Consider the following 22,267-nt stretch of genomic DNA (forward strand, 5'->3'; position numbering starts at 1 on the left):
GCATTCCTGGTCCTTCTGAGCTGCAATATAATTGTCTCTTCATTGTCTCTCTCTCACACTCAACAGTGGCCTCCAGGAGAGGTTGTACCACATCTTGATCCCTGCTGTATCCCCAGTGTGGCTGGTTCAGGTAGGAGTGACAAATACATTTTAGGTGAATGAGTAGGACTCACGACAGCATGTATCTTGGAGCTTGGAAACAGTGCCTCAGCTCTGCCACTCAGACACTCGCCCCTACCCAGATAACATGGGGATGATGTGAAGAAGAAATGAGACCCCTGCACACTTCCAGGCACACCCCAGGTGCTCCAGAAATATCCCCTGTTGTTCTGCAATTTCAGATTAAATGCCCACACACACTTGTCCAAGCCTCCACTGCTCCCTCCAACCCTGGGGGAGCTTTTGTTCCTTCTCTGGACTCCCATATCCTCAGTGCATCCCCCTGTTACATCACCAATTGTGTCTGCTGCTCTGTCGCCTGCCCCAGACAAACCACAGGTTCAGCAAGGGAAAGGCCTTTGCCTCACTCAATAACCAGCCCAGGGCCTGGTTCAGAATAGGGACTTAGAAGACACTTTCTGAAGGACCCTTGCCTTCCTGTCTCTGCAGTATTGTCCCTGGATTACCTTTTCCTTTTGTCTCAGCCTACACAATTCTGTTCTCGTTGGGCAAGGTCTAGCAAAAACGCCACCTTCCCCAGGATGTCCTTCCTGAGCAAACTGACACTGTAACTTCCATCTTCTTGGAAATCTTAAAGCTCTGACCTCTTCACCAAGCTTGCACCTTTAGGTTTGTTGATTTGTTTTGTTGGATAATTTTTCTCTTTGCACATTACATTCCTAATGAAATTTTGTTTTCCAGTGAAGCTGATGGTATTTGCCAACATTTATCGTCAGAGAAACATAGTTCCTCTGGAGAGCTGTGCATAGCACATACATATAATATTGATTTGTTTCTTGCCTACTTCAGGAAAAAATTTTAAAATGGAATAAGTTCTGTTAATTTAGTTAGTAGTGTTGTACCAGTGATAACTTCCTGTGTTTTTTTAACAAAGGTTTTATATATTTATTTGTTTGTTTGTTTATTTATTTATTTATTTTTAGAGAGTAGGGAAAGGAGGGGAAAAAACATCAATGAGTTTGAACTGGTAACCAAGGCCTCTGCCCTGACTTGGAATCAACTTGCGACCTTTCGCTTTGCAGGACCCTCAACCAACTGAGCCACACCAATCAGGGACCCAATAAAACATTTTTAAAGAGTAGTAGTGAAAGAATGATTTAAAGGGGATGATCAGAAATAATCTATAAGGAGAAAGTTAGTAGTACCAGAGTCACGAGTGAGGTGGCAATAGGAATTGAGGTCCTGACAGACCCCATCAAAGGGGAAATGGGACGTTATGAAGTTCTCTTTAGACAAAAGTTCCTTGGAGGGTCCGATATTAGCTCCTACAACGTGGAATTCCCAAAGGTCTGCGCTTCAAGGCAGCGAGTCCTAGACTAGACTTGCAGCTCTAGTTTTGACTCTTTCACTCATAAGGTAAGTGGTCTTGAGAAAACCCTGACCCTCTTAGAGACTCAGTTTTTCCGTCTGGGAAACGGAAGAGATGGACCTCAAAGTCTTCACGACCTTTTCCACCCACGTTAATTACTTAGCGGCTAGCTGGTTAATTTTTCTAAACACTCTACGGGACGCAGCGGCGAGGCAGAGCCGCGGCTTAAGGGGTTAATCCCAGATGGCCCCGCCCTCATGGCCCCGCCCTCTACTAGCCCCGCCCCGCGGGCACCACCGCCCTCCCGGGTTGCACCTTTGACCCCGCCCCCAGGCCGTGCGTCCACCGGAAGTGCCCACGCGCAGGCAGCTCACTTCCGCCTGGCAGGTGACAGCCGCGGGTCTCCGAGCTAGCCGGCGGCACTGTCGCACCGGGAGAGCCGGAGGACGAGGCGGACATTTTGCTGCCCAGCCGAGCCGCGCCGTGGCCCCAGAAGCCGTTCGGACCGACGGGTGAGGAAGCAGGGGGTCCGGCGAAGCAGGAGAAGACGTGGGGCAGGGAGTGGGGGTCTGAGATGAGGGGGTTGCAGGGTCAAAGGTCATGGAGAGGACGGGGCGCGAGAGGGCGGAGAGTGGTTTCCCAGACCCCAAAGAGGCAGCAGGACTGCAGGTTCATTCATTCACGCCCACTTGCCCGCGGACTTTCGCCCCAGCACCCGCAGTCCTGCAGCCCCTCCTGCGGCGCCCTCCGGGACACACTCCTAGACTTAGGCCCCGAGGAGCTTGCGCTTGGCCAAAGGGGAGACTCCTCTTCGCGTCCTGGTTTTCCCCTTCATACGCACCCCTGTGGACATCCTGAGGCCTCCTGGTGGTTCAGGACCTTATCTCTTTGCCAAGGTTGGAAAAGAATTTTTTTAAAATTCAAGAAACAGCCACCTGCTCCGAGGTAGACTTGGATTCGGTCTGTCTCTGTGTGCCTCAGGACCAAGTTAACTGGGGACACCTGTAATAATGCTGAAACTACTGATGACAATGCTCAGTCCTGGTTATCCAGCCCCTACTGTGTACCAGGTACAGTGCTAAACACTTTACTTACAAGGCTGCACTGAAACTTCACAACAACCCTTTGAGGTAGCCCCTGCTGTTATCCCTGTCTTATCAGTGAGTAAACTGAGGCACAGAGAGGTTAAATCACACGTGTAAGGGCAATCCGGTAGTATAGACAGAGCCAGGGTTCCTACCCCAGCATTCGGGGAGCTGCAGAGTGCGGAGACAAGACAGAAGCTGGAGTAAGTTTGGGGTGTTGTGCTATTTCATGTCTTTAGCTGCCGTTATGTTTATTTGCATCTAGGCAAAGATGTGGCATATTGCTTCTCATCTAATCTTCTCAAGGGGCATTTGATTCACTTTCACTAGGGTGAAACAATTTTGCAGGCTATTCCTGTAAGTGATTACCTTTCAGGGCAGAGGGGAAGTTTTTCCTGACTATTGGGAAGTGTGAGACACACAACAGGCTATCCATAAAACTAATTTAAGGATATTCAGAACCTTTCTTGAGACTGGTTGCGCGGCATTCCTTTTGGAATGAAGAGGAAGCACATGACCCCTGGGGATCCTTTGGCCCTGGTTCTGGAAGAGCATTCGCAATGTAAGGGTCTGTGTCTCTCTGAGAAAAGTGCAGGCCCTGTGACTTCTTGGCTGGGAAAGCAGTCTTGCCTGGGAGATGGTGAGGTGGTTTGCTGGCCCTGAACTAGGCTCTGCAAGCCTGAGCCTTATTCCCGTGCAGGCATTTGCTTGCTCCAGTTCTATCTCAGTTTCCCTGACAGCAGCACGAGAAAGACCTGCTTCCTACCCCTTCTTGGGGGTTACGAGACTTAAGGAACCCATGAAGGTTTCCGCATGCTTCGGAAGTAAGCTGTGATATAAGTATTAATGTAGTACCTTTTTTTAACTCTATGATCTGTTCTCCTAGTTCCACTGAATTCACAGAAACTTAATGTCACCTTTAAAAAATTTTTTTATTGACTGATTGATTTTAAACAGAGAGGAAAGGAGAAAGAGAGAGAAACATCAGCCCACTGTTCCCCCCATGGTTTATTCTTTTATGTGCCCTGACCAGGGATCGAACCCCCCACTTTTGTGTATCGGGACGACGCTCTAACCAACTGAGCTACCCTGCCAGGGATGAATATTGTCACCTTAGCCCCATCCTTGCAAGAGAGGACTTGAGGTGAAGTGACTTGTCACAGATGGTAGGAACATGAGCAGAGATCAGGGCATCTGACTCCCTGTCCTGAGTTGAGCCCACTGGGCTCCTCTGGCCTCTTAAAAACTGTCATAAAGAGCAACTTCACTAGTTCTCAAAGAATCAGATCCCTTAGAGGTTTCGTAGAGATTATCTGTTGAGTGTGGGCTGAGCAGAGGCTTCATCGTGAGGGGCTCAAAGCGCTCAGGGGTACGTGGAAAAAGCACTCCCGACTCCCCGTCAGTCAGCCCTGGGTCTCAACTCCAGCTCAGCAGCTTCCTGGACCACTTATTTAGGCTGGGCCTCCTTCACCTCAGCCCTAAAGTGATACTGGTCACCACCCTTCTTCCCTGCCCCCAGCGCTGGCGTGCGCCAGGGGTCAGAGGGGGCAGTGTGTGCAGGGCCCGTTGTGGTGGTGAGTGCCTTCGCCCTAGGCAGTTGGTGCCAGCGGGGAGCCTATGTCTGAGGAAAGCTGTCACCCCTGGTTTGAGGGGTGTCACTTCCTTCTGCAAACAGACCTGTATATACACATGACTTCTCCCACCCTTCTCGTTTCACTTCCTAAAAGTGTTTCAGAGCAAGCTCAGTTTGTTGGTCCAGCTGGCTTTGGGCGTGGACTTTCATCTTTTTCTAGTCGTCTTCTGAAACCGTTGGATGTCTTGACCGCTCACTTAGCGGAAAACGCCCTGCCTGGCACCAGAGAGGGCAGTCCAGGCAGAGGATCCGCAAGCGCGGAGGCAGCGAAGAGCTCGGCAGTTAGAGGAACAGAGAATAGGCCTGTGGGCCTGGAAGGCTATAGGCAAGGGCAGGGCCTGACTGTGCTCACCTCTCACCCTGTGTCAGAGACCCCGCCGCAGACCTCCCGCAGCACTTGGGACCCCACCTCCCGGAGCTCTGGTCACTCCGAGCTGATGCTGTGGCAGCCACAGGTGGTAGTCCGGCCTCACGGAAGGAAGTGGCCAAGCAGGTCTCCCGCTGGAAATGTCGCTACCTCATCACCTACACTTTGCCCTCTCTTTTCTCTCTTATCACTTATTTACTTATCTTACGTTTATTGGCTGTATAATGGGCTGCGGGGTCTGGCATTTTCAATTTCGATTTTGTCAGAACGGCTTGACAGCCAGAACAGAGGTAGCTCTGACCCTGGCAGACACTGTGGATGGAACACTGGGAAGCTGCTTTCCAGGTTGGTTTACAAAACATGAAATGTCTCCCGCGGGGGTGTTGTGCACTAGTCATGCAAATATTTACTGAGTGCCTGCTGTTTGCCAGGTACCAGTCTAGGAACTAGGAATGCAGTAGTAAACAAAATGGACAAAATCCTTGTCCTCATGGAATTTATATTATGGAGGGAGAAAAAAATAGACAATGTAAGTACATTTTATAGTATTTCGTGATACATACTTTGAAAAAAAGCCAAAGGAGAATAGGAAAGTGGAGTGGATTGGCTGGGAATGTGTACAATTTTATTTTTTTATTATATTTTATTGATTGTGCTATTATAGCTGTCCCAATTTTCCCCCCTTAGTCCCCTTCCACCTAGCACCCCCACTCCTTCAGGCAATCCCCACATCCCCGTTCATGTCTGTGGGTCATGCATACAAGTTCTTTGGCTGCTCCATTTCCTGTCCTGTGCTTGACATCCCCACGGCGATTCTGTAACTACCTATTTGTACTTCTTAATCCCCTCACCGCTTCACCTATTTCCCTACACCCCCCTCCCATCCGGGAGTACAAACACTCTCCATGTCCATGACTCTGTCTCTGTTCTTCTATTTCCTTAGTTTGTTTTTTAGATTCAGTTGTTGGGAATGTGTACAGTTTTAAATGAAGTGGTCAGAGAAGGCTTCAGTGAAAAGATGACATTTGAGCAGAGACTTAAAAGAAGTGAGGGACTAAGCCATGAGGCTATTTGGAGAGACAGTCTCCCTCCTAACGTGAACCATGCATGCAAAGGCCCTGAGGTAGAAACATGCCTGTTTTGTAGAAGGGTCAGCAAAGAGACCAGTGTGGCTAGAACTGAGGGGGTGATGGGGAGAACAGGGGAGAAGAGTTCAAAGAGATAATGACAGGGAGGGGGTGTGAGAGAGACAGAAGGGGGTGTACATCTCGTACAGGGCCTTACGAGCGGGGAGGCCATGTTAAGGACTTTGGCTTTTATTCTGAGTGAGATGGGGAGGATTTTGAGCAGAGGGGTGCCACTGTCTGACTCAGACTATAGCAGGGTCGTCCCGTCTGTCGCTGAGGTGGGTTGTAGGGGGCAGTGCACAAGCAGCTTCGAGCAGTGCCAAGGGAAGCTCATAGTCACCTGTGGCCTGGTGGCCGTGAGGGAGCTGGCGAGAAGCTGCTTCCTGGATTCTGGACTCATTCTGAAAGCAGACCCCACAGGATTTGCTGATAGATTACATATGGGCTGTGAAAGAGAGAGAGTGTGTTGTCAGGGGCAACTGAGGTTTTTGGCCTGAGAACCTGTTAAAGATGATGTTGGTGCTAACTAGGTAGTGAAGCCTGCAGGATGAGCCATTTGGGGGTAGGGAGGAAGCAGGAGGTCAGTTTCTATCGTGAAGTTTGAGCTGCCTGTCAGCCACGTAGCCATTCAAGTTCAGGTATTAATTAGGCAGTTTGGCTATAGGAGCTGCTAGCTCAGGGAGAAGGTTGGGCCTGGGGATGTAAAGCTGGGAACTGTCAGCATGTAGAAGATACGTACAGCCCTGCCACTGGCTGAGATCACCAGAGAGGTGGTGTGGATGGAGAAGGGAAGAGGTACCAGGCCAGAGCCCTGGATTACTCCACAGCTGAAGGAGAGAGAGGGGGCAGGAATCAACAGAGGGAACTGAGAAGGAGCGACACTGGGGTAGGAGGTGAAGCAGAGAGCATGGAATCCCGGGGTCCGAGAGCAGAAAGTTTATCAAGGCGGAGGGAGCAATCTGCCGTGTCAAATGCCAGTCACTGTGAGACTTACTAAACAGGATCACTGCATCTTCTGCTGGCAGGATCTAACAAACTCTGGCACCGAAGACCATCTTTGAATCTCATCCTTCCTTGCCTTCAGCCAAGCAGGGGGTCTCACAGACGCCTGAACATGCATGCTTGTTTTGGCCTTGGATAAATCACTCCTCTCTGTCTCTCTAATTCCTCCTTCTTAAATGGATTACCTTTTAAAGGAATTGAAGGAGCTATAAATCGCTTAGCACAGAGCCTGCACCCCAGCCAGTGTCGCTGGTGGTTTAGTTTTTCTCCATTCACTCCCTGTTAGACTGGCATCTTGTGGGTATTTTCCACGTCAGCCCCTCTTTCCAAATCTGACCATCTTTTCATATTAGGCCCTTGCCTAAGCTCTTCATCTAAGAGGGCTTCTGTCGATGCTCCACCAGTTTCAGACACGTCCTCCTCCGAGCATTGGTGACAGTTACCAGGGAGGCATGAACACTCTGCTCTTCACCTGCATTCTTAGCTGACCTCTGGATCTCAGAACCAGGGTGAAAGGACTGCTCTTTGTTAGCTGTGTGCATGCGCCTGAGTGGAGCGCAGCCCCCGTCTCAGAGCTGATAGTGCTCCCTACACACCGCTACACATGCTGCACGGATGGCTGCGGACCCCAGCAGACCTTCAGAAAGTGCCCCTGTGTATGGGTGGGAGAACGGAGGTGTTCAGCTCTGTCCTGTAGTCTTTGGCCTCCTTGTCAGGATTAGCTTTTTGGCTCAGAAGCCCCAGTTACTTTTTTATTCAAGTTCACAGGAACTTTTCTTTTTTCTTTCCTTTGTTCCCCCTTCAAATTATAAGAGAGAGTTTATTTAGAAAGCTACAGAGGTAGTAGAAGTGAGCCAGCTGGGCTGCATGGGCTCAGGAAACAGGTTACGGAGGCAAAAGAAGGGTCCTCAGAGGTTAGGAGAAAGGTAAAGGGAACGCCCCTGGGGGCAAGAAGAGGGGACGGAAAAGGCGTGGCCGTGCTCCAGGGAGGGAGAGAACCGACTTTTCTTGTTCTTAACAGCAGATATTTCCACACATGATTGCTTGTAGATCATTGAGAACTGGCACCTGATTCTGAAGCTGAGTTCTGGAGACTCAGTGCTGATACAGAACGTTTACATGTGGCATTTGCCTGCCTGCAGTTTCTTTTTCGTTTGAGGCTTTGATTGCCGGCGAGTCTCAGGAGATTGATTTTGATCAGTCAGTTTCCATTCAAATCCCAGGAGGCCCATGCCTTGGCAAGCTCATCCAGACAGACTTTTTCTAGGCACGTTACCAAACTTTCTGCCAGCCAAACTGGACGGACTGGTCCTAAAATAACCTGTCATTCAACATTTAAGGGACTCTGCAGGGATGTGTGGCAACATATTTTGCATACCTTATAGCCCGGAGTGTCTGTGTTTCTGCCAGGGCTTCCTTCGGAGAGGAGGAACGGGACATGTGGACCTCATGATGGGGCAAGGGTAGAGAGTGTTGGCACTACCATTTTCTAGCTTTGTGACTCCAGAGAGATGCCATGACCTCGCTGGGCCTCAGCTGCCTCCTCTGTAAACTTGTGATTTTATCGATACTCTTCACATAGCGTCCAGCCCATAATGCTCATCCATTTGCCACTACTACCACCACTGCCACCTTCGTTCTGAGTTTTATGACAAGCCTGAAGAAGAGCAGCTTATTTTCTCATAGTTATTGAGCCAGCTTGAAAGAGCCTGTCTGTCTGAGTTTGGTGACTACATTGCCTCAGAGAATAAGTCTGAAATCTGGTTTCTCTACTGCTGACTCACCTTTTCATTTTCAAGTTGGCCTTACCTGTTTTCCTGTCTGTAAAGTGGCCTTGTGTACTTGCTCGTGAGGACCTTTTTCTGTTTAAAAGGAAACTATCGGACCAGTGGAGAGCGGTGAGTAGAATCATCTCTCTTGAAATCTCAGCTTCATAGGGGCTGGGGCAGAATCCAGAGCATGACACGGAACAGGGAAGTATTTGTGGAGTAGATCGACCTCGACACCTGAGACAGACCTGAGATGGCAGAGCATGTGGCACAGTCAAAGTTTGCCTTTTCTGTTCCACGTGAGGACACAGTGGCCCCGCCCTAGCCCATTTTATTCTCTCTCCCCAGTTAGTCCTGACTGTCTTTGAGCTAACAGGTGCCTTGGAACAGGTTTCTGAATAGGTATTCATCAGGCATGGGTTGAACCGTGACAGTTGTCAACACTGAGGCTGGCAGCCATCAACGCAGACTTTCAGGGATCTGTTTTCCCTGCCTGAACATCCTTGAGTTCAAAGATGGGTCTTGGCAGCTGGATCAGACCTTGCCAAATATCTCTTTCCCCTTTCCCTTCCCTAGCATCCTCTGGCTGATCTCCCAACCCCAGTTGTCTCCCTTGTGAATTTGCCGCTCATCCCCCTGAGCATGCAGCGTGCCGTGCTCCTGCTGCCAGCTTCACGCTTCTCGTCCGATCGCAGAGCGTGGGCCGTCCTGCCATGAATCCCTGCCATGAGACTGGAATAGCCCTTGTCCTGGTCACTGGTTGGCCGTTTGGGGAGTTGCTTGGCTTGTTACTGTTTTCCTTCCTGCTGGAGACCTAGTAAGATTTGCCGGCCCTGGCCGCATTCTGAACTTTTCTCTTTTGTTCTCCTGGAAACCTCTTTTGTCATGCTTCGAACATGGTCATGCTCCGTTTCCGGGAGGAACTCTCATCAGTGAGGAAATGGGTTTGTCATAGAATGTGAGGTGTGGAAGGAACTTTGTCAGGGAACAGACTGGTTTTCAAACTCTGCCCCATGGAACCATGGGTTGTCTGAAGGGCCCCCGGTGGGGAAGGGGAGAGTGGAATGAGCCAGGCTGGCAGTTTAAAATCGAGGAGGGGCTCGATAAGCCATTAGTCTTGTTGAATTCTCTTGTTTGATAGTAAAAGTAAGGCCCCAGATGGAGCCCAGGATCACACAGCCCTTGGTGGCAAAGCCAGGTTTCCTGGCAGCCGTGTTGGTACTGGGCCAGCCTCGCCATGCTTGTTGCAAGTCACCTGCAAAACCTTACATTCCTGGTCTGCCCAGCCATCGCTGTCTGGCACTCCTCAGGGAGTCCTCTTGTCTCGATCTGTTATGGGCCCTTGGTTTTACAGCTTCTCTGAGAACCTGTGTTTTCATTCATTTTGTCAGCAAACATTTGGTGAGCTCCTGGAATGTGCCAGGCATAGTGCCAGTCCCTGGGTTGACAGCATTTGACAGGACAGACGTCGAGTTAGAGTCCTGGCGAGGGAGGGCTGTGCAGAAGTCCACACCGGTTGAGTCAAGTGTCGGAGAGGAGGCCTCTGCCCTCTGGGTCCAGAGGGGGCTGCTCTGGTGCAGCAGTGTTTGAGCTGAGACCGAAGGGTGAGCACAGGGAGCAGCGTTGTGGACAGACACACCGTTGTTTTCTAAACTGTGTTATACTTAGGAGAGCTGATACGAGCGCAGGATAGAAAATTCCCAAGATAGAAAAAAGTGAATGGTGCATGGTCAGACTCTCCCCCATCCCTTGGTGATCCAGCTTCCTTTTTGGAGGAAACCACTGTTAACTTTTTTTGTTGTTGTTTAGCCTTTTAGGGAAGCCGATGCATTTGCAAACACAGTATTTATGTTTTACTAATATTCATAATTTTCTTTTCTAATAGAAATGGTAGTATAGTACATATACTTTTACATCTTGCTTTGTTTCACTTAATATCTGGGAGAATGTTGTATACAACCACATGTAGAACTGCCTCATTCTTATCCTTGGTTACATAGTATCCCGTATGTCTATAGGCTGTGCCATAATTTTTAAACCCGTCCTCTATGGAAGGATGTTTAAGGTGTTCACAATATTTTGCTGTTACAGAGGGTGCTACACAAATAACTATCTGCATAATTTTGTACCTATAGAATAAATTGCTAGAAGCAGAATTGCTGGGTCAGAGGCTTTGCAATGTTGATAGCTGTTGCCAAATTGCTGTAGGGTTTGTAGCAATTTAGACTCTCACCAGCATCATATGAAGGTTTCTATTTCCCCACATCATCACCAACATGGAGTGTAATCAGACTTCTGGGTCTTTACCCTTCCAGTAGCAGAACGATGGTATTTCATTATAGTTTCCATGTCCATTTCTCTTACTATAAGTAAGTGTGATTGTACTTCATTTCTATGAACAAGCCACATTCTTTACCATTCTTCTATTTGTAGTCATTTTATGTGTATTAAGGAAAACAGGCTTTTGTCTATAATGTGATGCAATTTTTTTGTGTTTATTATGTCTTTTTTTATTATGTTTTTGTCCATGTAGGAAAGCTTGATTTTTTATATAATTGAATTAATAGATCTTTTAAGACTTCTTGATTTTATGTCATACTCAGAAAGCCTTTATTTCCTCTGGGTTTTACAATGTTTTATTTTTCTTCTCCAGCATTGTTTTTTTTGTTTTGTTTTGTTTTTAAATTAAAAAACAATTAATGTCTGGCCCTGGCTGGTGTGGCTCAGTGGATTGAGTGCTGGACCATGACCCAAAGGGTCGCTGGTTCAATTCCCAATCAGGACATATGCCTGGGTTGCAGGCCAGGTCCCCAGTTGGGGGCACATGATAGGCATCCAACCAGTGTCTCTCTCACATCAATGTTTCTCTCCCTCTCTTCCTCCTTCCCTTCCTCTCTAAAAATGAATAAATAAAATCTCTAAAGAAATTAATGTCTGTATCATTTACATTACATGAAATGCTCATCTCTTTTAAGTATACAGTTTGGTCAGTCTCTGCATCCAGTTTCTGTCACCCCTAGAGTTTATTTGTTTTTTCAAATTAATTAATTAATTTACCTTTAATCCTCGCCTGAGGACATTTTTTCATTACTTTTTTTTAGAGAGAGAGGAAGGGAGAAAGAAAAGGAGAGAGAGAAACATTGATATGAGAAAGAAGCCTCAATTGGTTGCCTTCCATACGCGCCTAGGTATGTGCCCTAACTGGGAATCAAACCTGTGACCTTTCGGTTAGGGGATGATACTCTCACTAACTGAGCCACACTGGCCAGAGCACCACTAGAATCCTGCAGGGCCCCCTTCAAGTCAGTCCTTTCCACCTAGAAGCATCCATTGATCCGACTTCTTTCACCATAGGTTAGTTTTGCCTCTACTTCATATTTGAGAATTTCATGTAAATGGAACCCCACAATATTTACAATGTTTGTGCCTAGATTCTTTATGTTCATATGCTTTCAATCTCACAGCACCCCATCAGAAGACATGTGTGATATCAGTAGAGCAGCAGGTGCTGATGTCTGTACTTTCAAGAAGGGAAGTTGGATTGTGGAGAAGTCAACTGTAACTTAAGTTCAGTACTCTCTTTTAAAAAGTACTAATTGTTATTATTAGCAATTTTGAGACCTGGAGAAAAGTTGAAATATATTTAGTCCTCACTTTCTTAATGCATTTTTTATAGATTTAAATTTATTTCATTAGCTTCAAACACAGAAAGATATTCTTTATCTCTGGTTTATAAAATTACATTTAGATATGCCAATCCTTCCTTTTTTATGAAACTTAACCCTAACTCCAGTGGCTAAAATCCAAAAACAATCCAAAGTCTTTAACTGGGAATGTTTTCATGAGCTTCTCCGCCCCTCTCCTTCTCTTCCTAGCACCTCATTTTTCACACTCTTAGACTACGTTACACGGGTCTGTGGCTGCCATGTCAGTGGTTCTCACCAAGGACTTCATTTATAACTCAGAAAACATAAAACTACTCTATTTCAGATTTATTTCTCACTTCCTGTTTTTTTAAGCCTAGTGGCAGGAGGAAGCAGGCATGTCAAATGATTGTTTTTAAAAAGTGAGATGAACAGGAACCGGTCCGTGATTATGGCATCAAAGCCGCCTTCCAAGGACGGGTGTAGGGAGGCAGACCTCAGGCGAGGGCAGTGGCAGTGGCTCCTGAAAGGCAGAACCGGGCCTTCCAGGTGCACTCCTCTTTTAATTTGGACCGCACCATCTCCTGCGCCAGTCCTTGGCCAGTGTGTGCGGCAGTGAGGGGTGTTCTGGCCCAGAATGCTGTCTTCTTAGCGAAAGTGATTCATTACACTGGTCAGAGCAGTTTCCGAACCAAAAATTCCTTCCAGTTTAGTTTTTGGAGTGCACCCTGCCAGTTTCAAAGATGGGATCCAAACCCTAAGCTTTTCCTTGCCCCAGTGGTCTGCCTACTTTCAACTGTGGCCAAGTACCCAATCGCATTCATCCAGGAATGAGGTCTTAGCCCCTTTGGCCTCCATGGGTAGGGGTGTGCCATACGGCAACAGCAGAGCAGCACCAGCACAGTCTTTCCTGTGGCATCTCCAAGTCTGAGCTCCTTTAGGACTGAATTGTAGGGTTTTTTTCCATCCCTGCAGAGAGAATGAAATTCCCTCTTGCACTGACATCCAGGAGGCAACTGCGGTGACAGGACACAAGGAGACGGTCACCCTCGGTAGATTGACAGCGGCAGGTGGTCTTTCCCAGTGAGGCGAGCGTTTGAAGCCTGCGTGGAGTGGCTTTGCACACGCGTTTCCCTTCTCCCCGCCTCCTCACCCTCCTCTACTTTAATTTCCTGTATATAAGACAAATTCAGAGGGATACAGTTTCTGCATCACCAGTCCCACTGGGCCCTCTGCAGAGGGACATGCGAAATAGATACTGCAGAGAAGAGGCAGCCAGCGCACCGGGTGGCAGTTTAAGCCTGTGAGGACGTAGTTGCTTAGCGCCCGTGAGAGGAAGGGTGTCATCAAAAGCTCAGCACTGAAGGGCACCAGCACCTGTGCTGGTTTGACTTGACAGACTGCAATTCTTTTGCTTTTTTTAATCCCCCAATTGCTCCCCCTTTTCTCCACCTGGGTGGCGACCTGCAACATAGATTCGGCAGCAGCAGGTTATGCTCTGGGAACTTAGTGCCCACGGTATTGTGCTGTGCCTGCAGACCAGGGAAGGCCCCTACAGCCTCCTCTACTGGAGAAGGGAGAATTTCTGGGCAGTGCTGACGTAGGCATCTGAGGTAGTTTTTGCTTTGTTCCCTTTGATTTCCTTCTAGATTTAATGTTTGGAGGGGTTCGTATGTTATTTTCTGTGATTTATTTTTTGCCTGTGGTTTTTAGCTCCATTTGCCTTGGTTCCTCTTCTTAGACTAAAGTGAACCCTGAGAAACGGGGTATGCTTCTGTTTTGGATGCCTCTGCCGCTTCTGCTCACAAGTCTGGGACTTCTCAAGCCGTGCAGCCCTTTATTTCATGGTAGATGATCTCACTATCTTGTTTACCTGCTCATTCTCAGAGCTCCAGACAGGATCTCTAGGTTGATGAGGTTTCTCTGGGAAGATGACTTTATGGGTGCTCAAAAGAAAATTGTTTTTAATGTAAGTAAACTCCTGTAAGAAACAAATGCCAAATAGTTACCTAACAGAGCTGTCAGAGGAGCAGTCTGAGGCTTTCTGGGGTTCCCAGTGGTCCCTTTCATTCCTTCCAACAACTGCACACTGCTCACTGGCCACACGCGGAGCCCTGGGCCTGGCGGGCCGGAGGGGGAGGACGAGTGCAGCCGGGGACCAGATCAGTGCGTGTCCTCCCTTTGTGGGGCTGCCCACGGCGCCGCCTCTCGCTGCCGGGACTGGTAGTCAGAGTCCCCGCTGCGGACTGGCAGCCTCAGACACAGCAGTCTCCTCTTCCACAGCTGCCATAGAAAAGTGCTGTCATCCTTTTTCAGCCTTGCAGAGCAAAAGGAGAGAGAATTCTGTCTTTTTCTATATATCATGTTGCCGGCCAAGCCTTTATTGCTTTACCTTAATGGGATCCACAGAGGATGTAAGGCAGCCCCTTGGCAGTACGCATTTGTCTCCCACTGGTCACTGAGACCAGACTCGATGGGCGCTTCATTCGGGGAGCAGCCCTGTTGCCACCCTGCTGTAAGTATAAGCTCAGCCTGGAAAAGTACAGCCGGGCTAAAGAGGAGCTTCATTGGCCTCGTTTCCAGAGACTTTGAAGTGATCCTTGACCCCTCACCCCCATCTGACCAGTGACTCTCTCCCCCACACAGCAATGAAAGAAGATGTTAATGGGTTACATATTTGAGCCTCTTCCATAGAGGCAGCAGAAGGGACACAGTGAGTGAGTTTTCTGCACTCAAACGTCTGTTTTGCGGGGGAGGTTGTGTGGGGTTTTTACCATGTGAAACCACAGGCGGGACGGGAAGGTTGCACTCGAAAGTCTCGTGGTGTTGTGAACCAAGTCCTTCGCCATTCTCAGGGCTCTGCCCGCCCTCTCATGCCGGGGAAACAGCATTCCTTCATCGGTAGAGCGAGCGCAGGTGCTGAGCTCAGATGGACCTACTATGGTCTTCTAGTCTAGCCACTTACCAGCCATGTGACCTTGGGGAAGTTTTTTAACATCTCTGAGTTTCCTCATCTGTAAAAATGAGGTTAAAGGCAGTTACCTTTTTGGTAGGATTAAATGAGATAATGTGTGTAAAGCCCCCAGCTTTCATAGGGACTCGGTTAATGAGAGCTTCTTAATAAATGTTAGAACAATCTCAGAAGCCTCTGCCATTTATCCAGGGCACTTGGCTCCTTCCCATGTAGCTTCTTTCATCTGTTGACCAAGAGGAACTAGGGAGGTTAGGTGCCCAGGAAATGTTTGCTGAGTGAAGGACCTGGGTACTTTCTTTGTCCTATTGCCTTAGAATAGCACTCTACACCGTAAGTGTTACACTAGGAGATATCCCAAGAAATGTCTTGAGAAAACGCCATCCTCACTGGGCAACGCTATAGAGCCTGCAGTTCATAGATTCTAACCCTCTCTGCAGGCGAATAGTGCACATCACTGTTAGAGAAACTTGGAAAAGTTGGGGAGAGAATAAATCCCCTTAGCTTTTTAAACATGGCATATTCAAGCTCATTTGACTTCACAGGGCAGTGATTGTGCTTCTGTGAGGCTGTGGTGAGGCTTTGATGAGTTAGCACAGGCAGAGCACTGAGAATGCTGCTGGGCAGAGTGAGCACCATGGCTGCTGAACCATGATTGTTAGATGCTTTTGTAATCTGGGGACTCTTGCAGAGTCTTTATCTAGTCTCTTATTATTGGGCATTTAAGTCGACCTTCCCAACTGCAGGAGAGGACCGGTTTTTGGTCAAAGGTATACGAGTAGCTGAGCTTCCCTGCTAGAACCTGTAAACAAGCTCTCAAAAATATGATAGATCTGCCCTGGCTGGTGTAGGTCAGTGGATTGAAACCAAAGGGTCACCAGTTCCATTCCCAGTCAGGGCACATGCCTGGTTGCGGGCCAGGTCCCCACTAGGGGGCGCGTGAGAGGCAACCGCACATTGATGTTTCTCTCCCTCTCTTTCTCCCTCCCTTCCCCTCTCTAAAAATATTTAAATAAATAAATTTTTAATGTGATAGGTCCTTCAGAATTATCCTCCAAAATCTGATCAGCCGTTATCTAACCATTCATTTGCCCAGTAAAGAGATAACAAGCTATATTGCGGGGGGGTGGGGGGGCGGGGGGGCGGAGGAGGAGAAGAGGTTTTGGGGGATAAATAATCATGGAAGGAGACTTGACTTGGGTGGTGAGCACACAGTACAATATACAGATGATGTGTTGTAGCATTGTACACCTGAAACCTATGTAATTTTATTAACCAATGTCACCCCCGTAAGTTCCATAAAAAAACAGGAACTGTCTTCCCATACCACATGTATGTTGGAGCCTTCTCTCCTCTCCCTCCTGTGCCCTGTGACTGACAATGGAATGGAACACAATGGAAAGTCACCCCTCTCTCCTGTCTTGCAGAGTCTGGCCACAGATAAGGGACCAAAATGACGGACTCAAAATATTTCACCACAACCAAGAAAGGTACAGTTTGTTTCACTGTGGGGCCTTGTCCTACTTTTTGCCTGCCCGAGCCTTCTGCTTGCTCCCCGCAGGGGTGGGGCGTGGCGGTAGGGATGGGAGGCCTGGAATCAAGTGGTGGGAATTACCCAGAGCTCCTTTTAACCCTGTGGACCCAGAAAATTGGACTGCTGATCGTGTAAGAAAATAACCACTTCTTTTAGACTTCAAGAAGGGAAAACCATTAGCTCAAAGTATAGGAAAAAAGCCCTTTTTTGTACCCTATGGCTTAAAATTGTTAAATATGATATTTTTTTTTCCTGGAAAAAAGAAGGCACCCAGTGCTGTCAGCAGCCCCATAACTGTATATGTGTGTCTGGTCCTTATCCTCAGGCACATGTCGTATGTGGTCAAAGTCACAGTTTATATCCTGTTTTTCATTTCGCATTATCATGAACATTTCCCCGCAGTTCTGACAATTCAGACTTCCGAGCTTGTCTTACATTGTTGCGTATTGTGGTTGTTTCTGCTTTTTCGGGAAATAGAGGCGATGTAGCAGCTAACAAATACGCTCTGACCCTGTGAGAAGGGCCCAGTCTACTGACTGGCCCTTCCTTCCTCCCTCCTTCCTTCCAAGTGATACTGACACACGCCTGCTGACCAGATGCAAAGAGCTGAGCCAGGACACGAAGGCTGCCGCTCCGTGGGCATTTCATTTATGGGCTCAGCCAGTTTTTAACGAACACCTTCCGTGTGCGTTAGAGGAGACAGACAGACAGACTGCACGGGCTTTGCTTGTGGTTGAGCAGAGAGGACAGTTTACTAAGTAGTGATGACTCTAAAGGACTGGGCCCGCTCTGATAAGGGAAGTGTTGCAGGCTGTGGGAGGGCCCTGGGTGGGCCTAGCTAGATAAAGGGGGTGTGGGGAAGGGGAGCAGAGCTGATCAAGTGCTCTGCCCGCCGTGCACTCTGGGAAAGAAAGCAGTCGGGCACAAGTCACTGGAGAGTGTGATGGCAGGTTGGACAGGTGTGCAGGGTTCAGTGATGCAGGGCCTGCGGAGCCAGGCCGGAGGGGTGACCTTAGTGCCGAGTGTGTTAGTGTATCAGTGGTGGGGTGTTTTGTGGGTTTTCTTTTGAGGACAATGTCTATAGAGAGATACCTGGATCCAAATTTTACATCAGTGATGGTTTTAAGCAAGGGAAGGCCCAAGCCAGATTTTAATAAAAGATGGAAGGGAGTGAAGCTGGGAGGAGGCAGGGAGACCAGTACCACAGCTCTAACACGAGATGGAGATGCCGTGCCTGAGCTGGGCGGTGGCAGTGGGGTCGAGGGAATCAGATGCCTCACATGTGGTTGAGGAGGTAGGCCTGGTGACTGAGGAAGTAGACGTTCAGATCTCAAGTTCACCTCATCAGCCTTCTTAGGGCCAAGGTGACTCGGGCCTAGACCCATCAGTTGATGGCCAGTTGTACTGTAACTGGACAAAGGTTTCAAGCAAAACAGGGACAGCCCCGCAGTAGGGCCCAGGGTCAAAGTCATCACAGTCTGTTGGATTCCACAGCCTGGAGACAGGGCCCCCCGCCCCCACCCCCAGTCTCTTGGAGGAGAACGGTATGGGTTCCTTCAGCCCTGCAGAGCCATGAATTTGAACTGCAAGGTCTGCAGATTCTTCCTGGCTCTGTTGAGCAATATCCTCAGTGTTGGCCTTGCCCTTGACTGTGCTGTGTGTTTGTTCTTAATTAACCTTGTTTGCAAGTTCTTTGATGAACACCATGTTCAGTCATGATAAAAACTTGCTAAGTTTTTTTTTTTCTCACTGCAAATCCATCTACAGCTTCCTTAGCACTTTAGCCCCACGTGATAGTCTGCTTCACTCCCATCCCAAGTAACTCGAGAGGGAAACCTGGGACTCTTATTTCTTCAAAAGAGATAGCCAAGACAGAGGGTCATGTGGCAAATTAATAGTAATAGTGGCCACCCGTAATGCAGGCCACTGAGTGCCAGGCACTGAAATGAGTGGTTCACATCTGAGTGTTAAATGAGTGAAATCAGTGCCCCTGTCCAGGCAGAGAATAGAGACTAGAAAACAGGCCCAGAGAAGCAGAGTGAGTGTATGAGCTTTGGAGCTAGCCGAGCTGGTTTTGAATTTTGGCCCCACCTCTTACTACCTATGTGTCCTTGGGCGAGTTACCGAACTTCTTACAGTCTCCATCTGCTCATTTGTAACATGGGGGATGCAGAGCTGCGAGGATGAAGTGAGGAAAAGTGCGGGAAGAAGTTACTGTGGCCCTTGGCTCAGAGAAAAGCTCAGGAAATGCCGGCAGCTTCAGCTTTGAGAGCCGGAGGCCTATCACTCCCAAGTCTGCCCTTTCAACCTTTTACGAGGGTTAGCGGGGTCCTGACTCCTTCTCCATGGCAGGGCCCCAAACAGCCCTACTTCCTCCTTTGCTTTTTCCAGCTCATCAGATTCTGAAGAACAGTTTATCGAGTGTTAGACAGAGCCCCTGAGGGGCAGCTGAATTCCCATTTTCAGAGCTGAGCAACCACTTGTGGCTCAGGAAGTGAAACTCTGAGTGAGCTGTTTTCACCGGAGGTTCTAAGAAAACAGGAAAGGCCAAGTGTGGGAATTGGGGAAATCCTACCTCTCCCCTCAAACCTCAAGTCCCTAGATTCCATGATAGACTGACTACCTTGAGGGTTTCGGGTAAGGGTGGCTGAGGAGGGCTCTGCTTCCCTCCTCTGTATGTTTTTATCCATCTGGCTGAGCAGAACCTGCCTTTATGCTACTTGTCTACCTCGGAACCCTTGTAACTTCCACATGTCCTCTCTCAATCCAGTGTGAGCTCTAAGCTCTCATCTTGATGATTCCTAGCAGTTGCTTCTCTCTGCGCCTGCCCCACCTGTGGCCAGGGGTCTGCAGCTGCCCTCGGCTGGCGGCATGGAGTGTCTTACCTGCCTCCCTCCCATTCTTTTGGGAGTCAGGGATGGGGAATCACCCTCTGGCAGGACGGATTGGGTCACTCACGCCTGCCTCCTTTCTCAGGGGAGATCTTCGAGCTCAAGGCAGAGCTTAACAGCGACAAGAAGGAGAAGAAGAAGGAGGCGGTGAAGAAAGTGATTGCGTCCATGACAGTGGGCAAAGATGTCAGGTGTGTAGGAGCAGGCCGCGTGGCAGCCGAGTCCAGTTCAGGTCTCTGCTTTAGGGCATCCCTAGGGTCCTGTGCCTTCCCTCATCCAGCTCCTTCACAAACCTCCTTTCCAAACAGGAGACTTTATCTTTACAGGGGTCATGAGCTCAAGTGTTGATGGGGTCAGGCAGTAATGGAGTGAGTGAAGTGGACTAGGTTGAAAAGGCAACAAGTGACAAAGCGGATGTGGCCTGAGCCCTGTCAGGAACTCCAGCCGGGGAGGAGAATGAACCCAGTGTGGCCAGGTATCCTGGTTTTCCAAAAGAATGCAGAGTTAGAGTTCTCACTTTAAATCTCCCTGCTTCTGATTGCCAGGTAACAGTGAACAAAGAAATGAACACTGCCCACGTAAAACTTGCAGACTGAATTTGTCAAACTTGGTGCCAGTTTGCAGCCTCTGGTTTGCATCTGATTGCCCGAGCAGAGCACGTAGAACTGCTGCTGCCGCAGCTTTGTTCACACTTTTCTCCTGCCTGGAAGGCCCCTGTCCCCCCTCTGTGCACCCAGTTTACCTTTCCAGCTTCTGAAATCCATTCAAAGTCTCCCTGTGCCTTTCTCATCAGCCCAGCCCACTGCCCTGCACACAGAGCATCTTCTCCATGTTCCCGTCACCATCACTAATTCTTCACTATTCTCCTCTTACGTGTACTTGTGTTTGCATGCCCACCATACTGTAAAGTCTCCAAGGGCAGGGATTGGATTTTGCAACAACTTAACACTTAACAACTTAAGAGTCTGAAGAACACTATCGGATATTTTCCCAGCAGTTCCTTACAATTCCTATATTCTAGGTAATGATATTCTTACTGCCAAAGAAACCAGATAAAGAAGGAGTACAGTGACTGCCCAACGATCACATGGTTAATGGCAGAACTAGGACTCATGCCCAGCCCTTCTGAAATCCAAATCCAGGTGTCTTTTGCCCGTTCCCTCTCCTCTGTGCCCTCGTGGTGCCCAGCCCCGTGCTTCATAGGCCTGGGTGCTGACATGGAGCAGCTGCCCCCTCCGGGTCCCACAGCAGGATCACACTGCCCCAGACTCCACCGTGGACTGCCCCGCCCCATTGCCACCCTCAGCAGGCCCCGCCTGACAGCGCCACAGGAGAAACCGTTCTCCTGAGGGACCTGCCGCACTGAAGACAGGGTGGCAAAGGGATCAGGCGTCTGCTGGAAAACTGGCCTCCTTCCAAATCAGATTCCTTCCAGGACAAAACCGCCCTCCTTCAGCTAGAACACCAGTGTCTCCTCCACACAGAGGAAGCCTCTTTGTTCTACATCTCAAGTGATCTCGTTGTGCTGGTGTGGTGGGCCCAAAAGAGCAAGTGGGCTCATCAGCTGTTTCCGCCTTCCCTTCCCCTCTTTCTTCCTGGTGTGTTGTCTTCCAAGGCGATCGATCATCTTCCAAGGCAATCAGTCTGTTTCAGCACCGACTGGTCTCCTGCCTGTTGGGCACAGGAAATTCAGTTTGACCTCTTAAGTCCCTGTGTTATACCATGTCCTTACCCGTAAAAATCACAGCACTTAAGAAGGGAGGTGGTGATTCCAGAGACAGAAAATTGATCTCTAACCATATTTCACATCTCAAGGGGCCTGAGACTCAGGGCCTGTGGGTACCACGTTGGGAGGGGTTCACGCAGAGTAACAGTGGTCCTGAACACGGGTGTTGGAGTCCTCAGGCAGGTTGTTTGACATTTACGAGCCTCTCGTTGTCTTCTATAAAGTGGGGACACTCCTCTGGCTTCTTGGGGCTGTTAAGTGAGATCAAGTACACGTGTAAAGCTCTTAGTGCTCTGCCTTGTGTCTAGCACGTGCTCTGTACGTGCTGAGCTGGGTTTTATTTAATTCTTATTTTTTAAAAGATTTTATTTATGTATCCCTGGCTGGTGTAGCTCAGTGGACCAAGTGCTGGCCTGTGAACCAAACGGTCCCCAGTTCAATTCCCAGTCAGAGCACATACCTGGGTTGCAGCCCAGGTCCCCAGTAGGGGGCATGCAAGAGGCAACCACACATCGATGTTTTCCCCCTCTCTCCCTCCTTTCTCCTCTCTCTAAAAATAAATAAAAGATTTTTTAAAAAGATTTTATTTATTTATTCTTAGAGGGAAAAGGATAGAGAGAAACATTGACTGGTTGCCTCTTGCATGCCTGCGACTGGGGGCCTGGGCTGCAACTCAGACATGTGCCTGAACAGGAATCAAACTGGTGACCTTTCAGTTTGGGAGACGACACCCAACCCACTGAGCCACACCAGTCAGGGCCTGGGCTGGTTTTTAGTGGGCACCTGAGCTGGCACCTTGTGGTGAAAGCAACGCGGCCCATCTCTGCTTCCCTACAACCCTCCGAACTGGTAGCCCACCATAAGGGGCCACGTTAAGTATCAGAGAAAGGAAAACCAGTCATTTTCACTTTTTTAGCACCTGCCAGATGTCAAGGGCCGGGTGAAACAGGGTTTTGTCGAACCTTTCTTACAAGTGAGGAAACTGAGACTTGGGGTCAGGGCAGGGGTGAAGGAATTTTCCCAACTTCA

General features: G+C 48.8%; 1 protein-coding gene across 5 annotated transcripts in view; it reads left to right on the forward strand.

The window, feature by feature from the left end:
- Window positions 1–1,858: 1,858 nt before the first annotated feature.
- Window positions 1,859–22,267, forward strand: part of AP1B1 (adaptor related protein complex 1 subunit beta 1) — a 46,476-nt gene continuing 26,067 nt past the window's right edge. For 4 of the 5 annotated variants that reach the window (XM_045826775.1, XM_045826777.1, XM_045826778.1 and 1 more), the window contains exons 1-3: window positions 1,859–2,001; window positions 16,515–16,577; window positions 19,598–19,703. In XM_045826775.1, the coding sequence (XP_045682731.1) occupies window positions 16,541–16,577; window positions 19,598–19,703 (143 nt within the window). In that variant the 5' untranslated portion in view covers window positions 1,859–2,001; window positions 16,515–16,540. Of the gene's footprint in view, window positions 2,002–11,573; window positions 11,661–16,514; window positions 16,578–19,597; window positions 19,704–22,267 lie in introns of all 5 variants that reach the window. The other variant, XM_045826776.1, reaches the window with a different exon arrangement.

The sequence above is a fragment of the Phyllostomus hastatus genome, unplaced genomic scaffold (assembly GCF_019186645.2).
Source record: "Phyllostomus hastatus isolate PE091 unplaced genomic scaffold, TTU_PhHast_1.1 phas_scaffold_760, whole genome shotgun sequence".
Classification (NCBI taxonomy): Eukaryota; Metazoa; Chordata; class Mammalia; order Chiroptera; family Phyllostomidae; genus Phyllostomus; species Phyllostomus hastatus.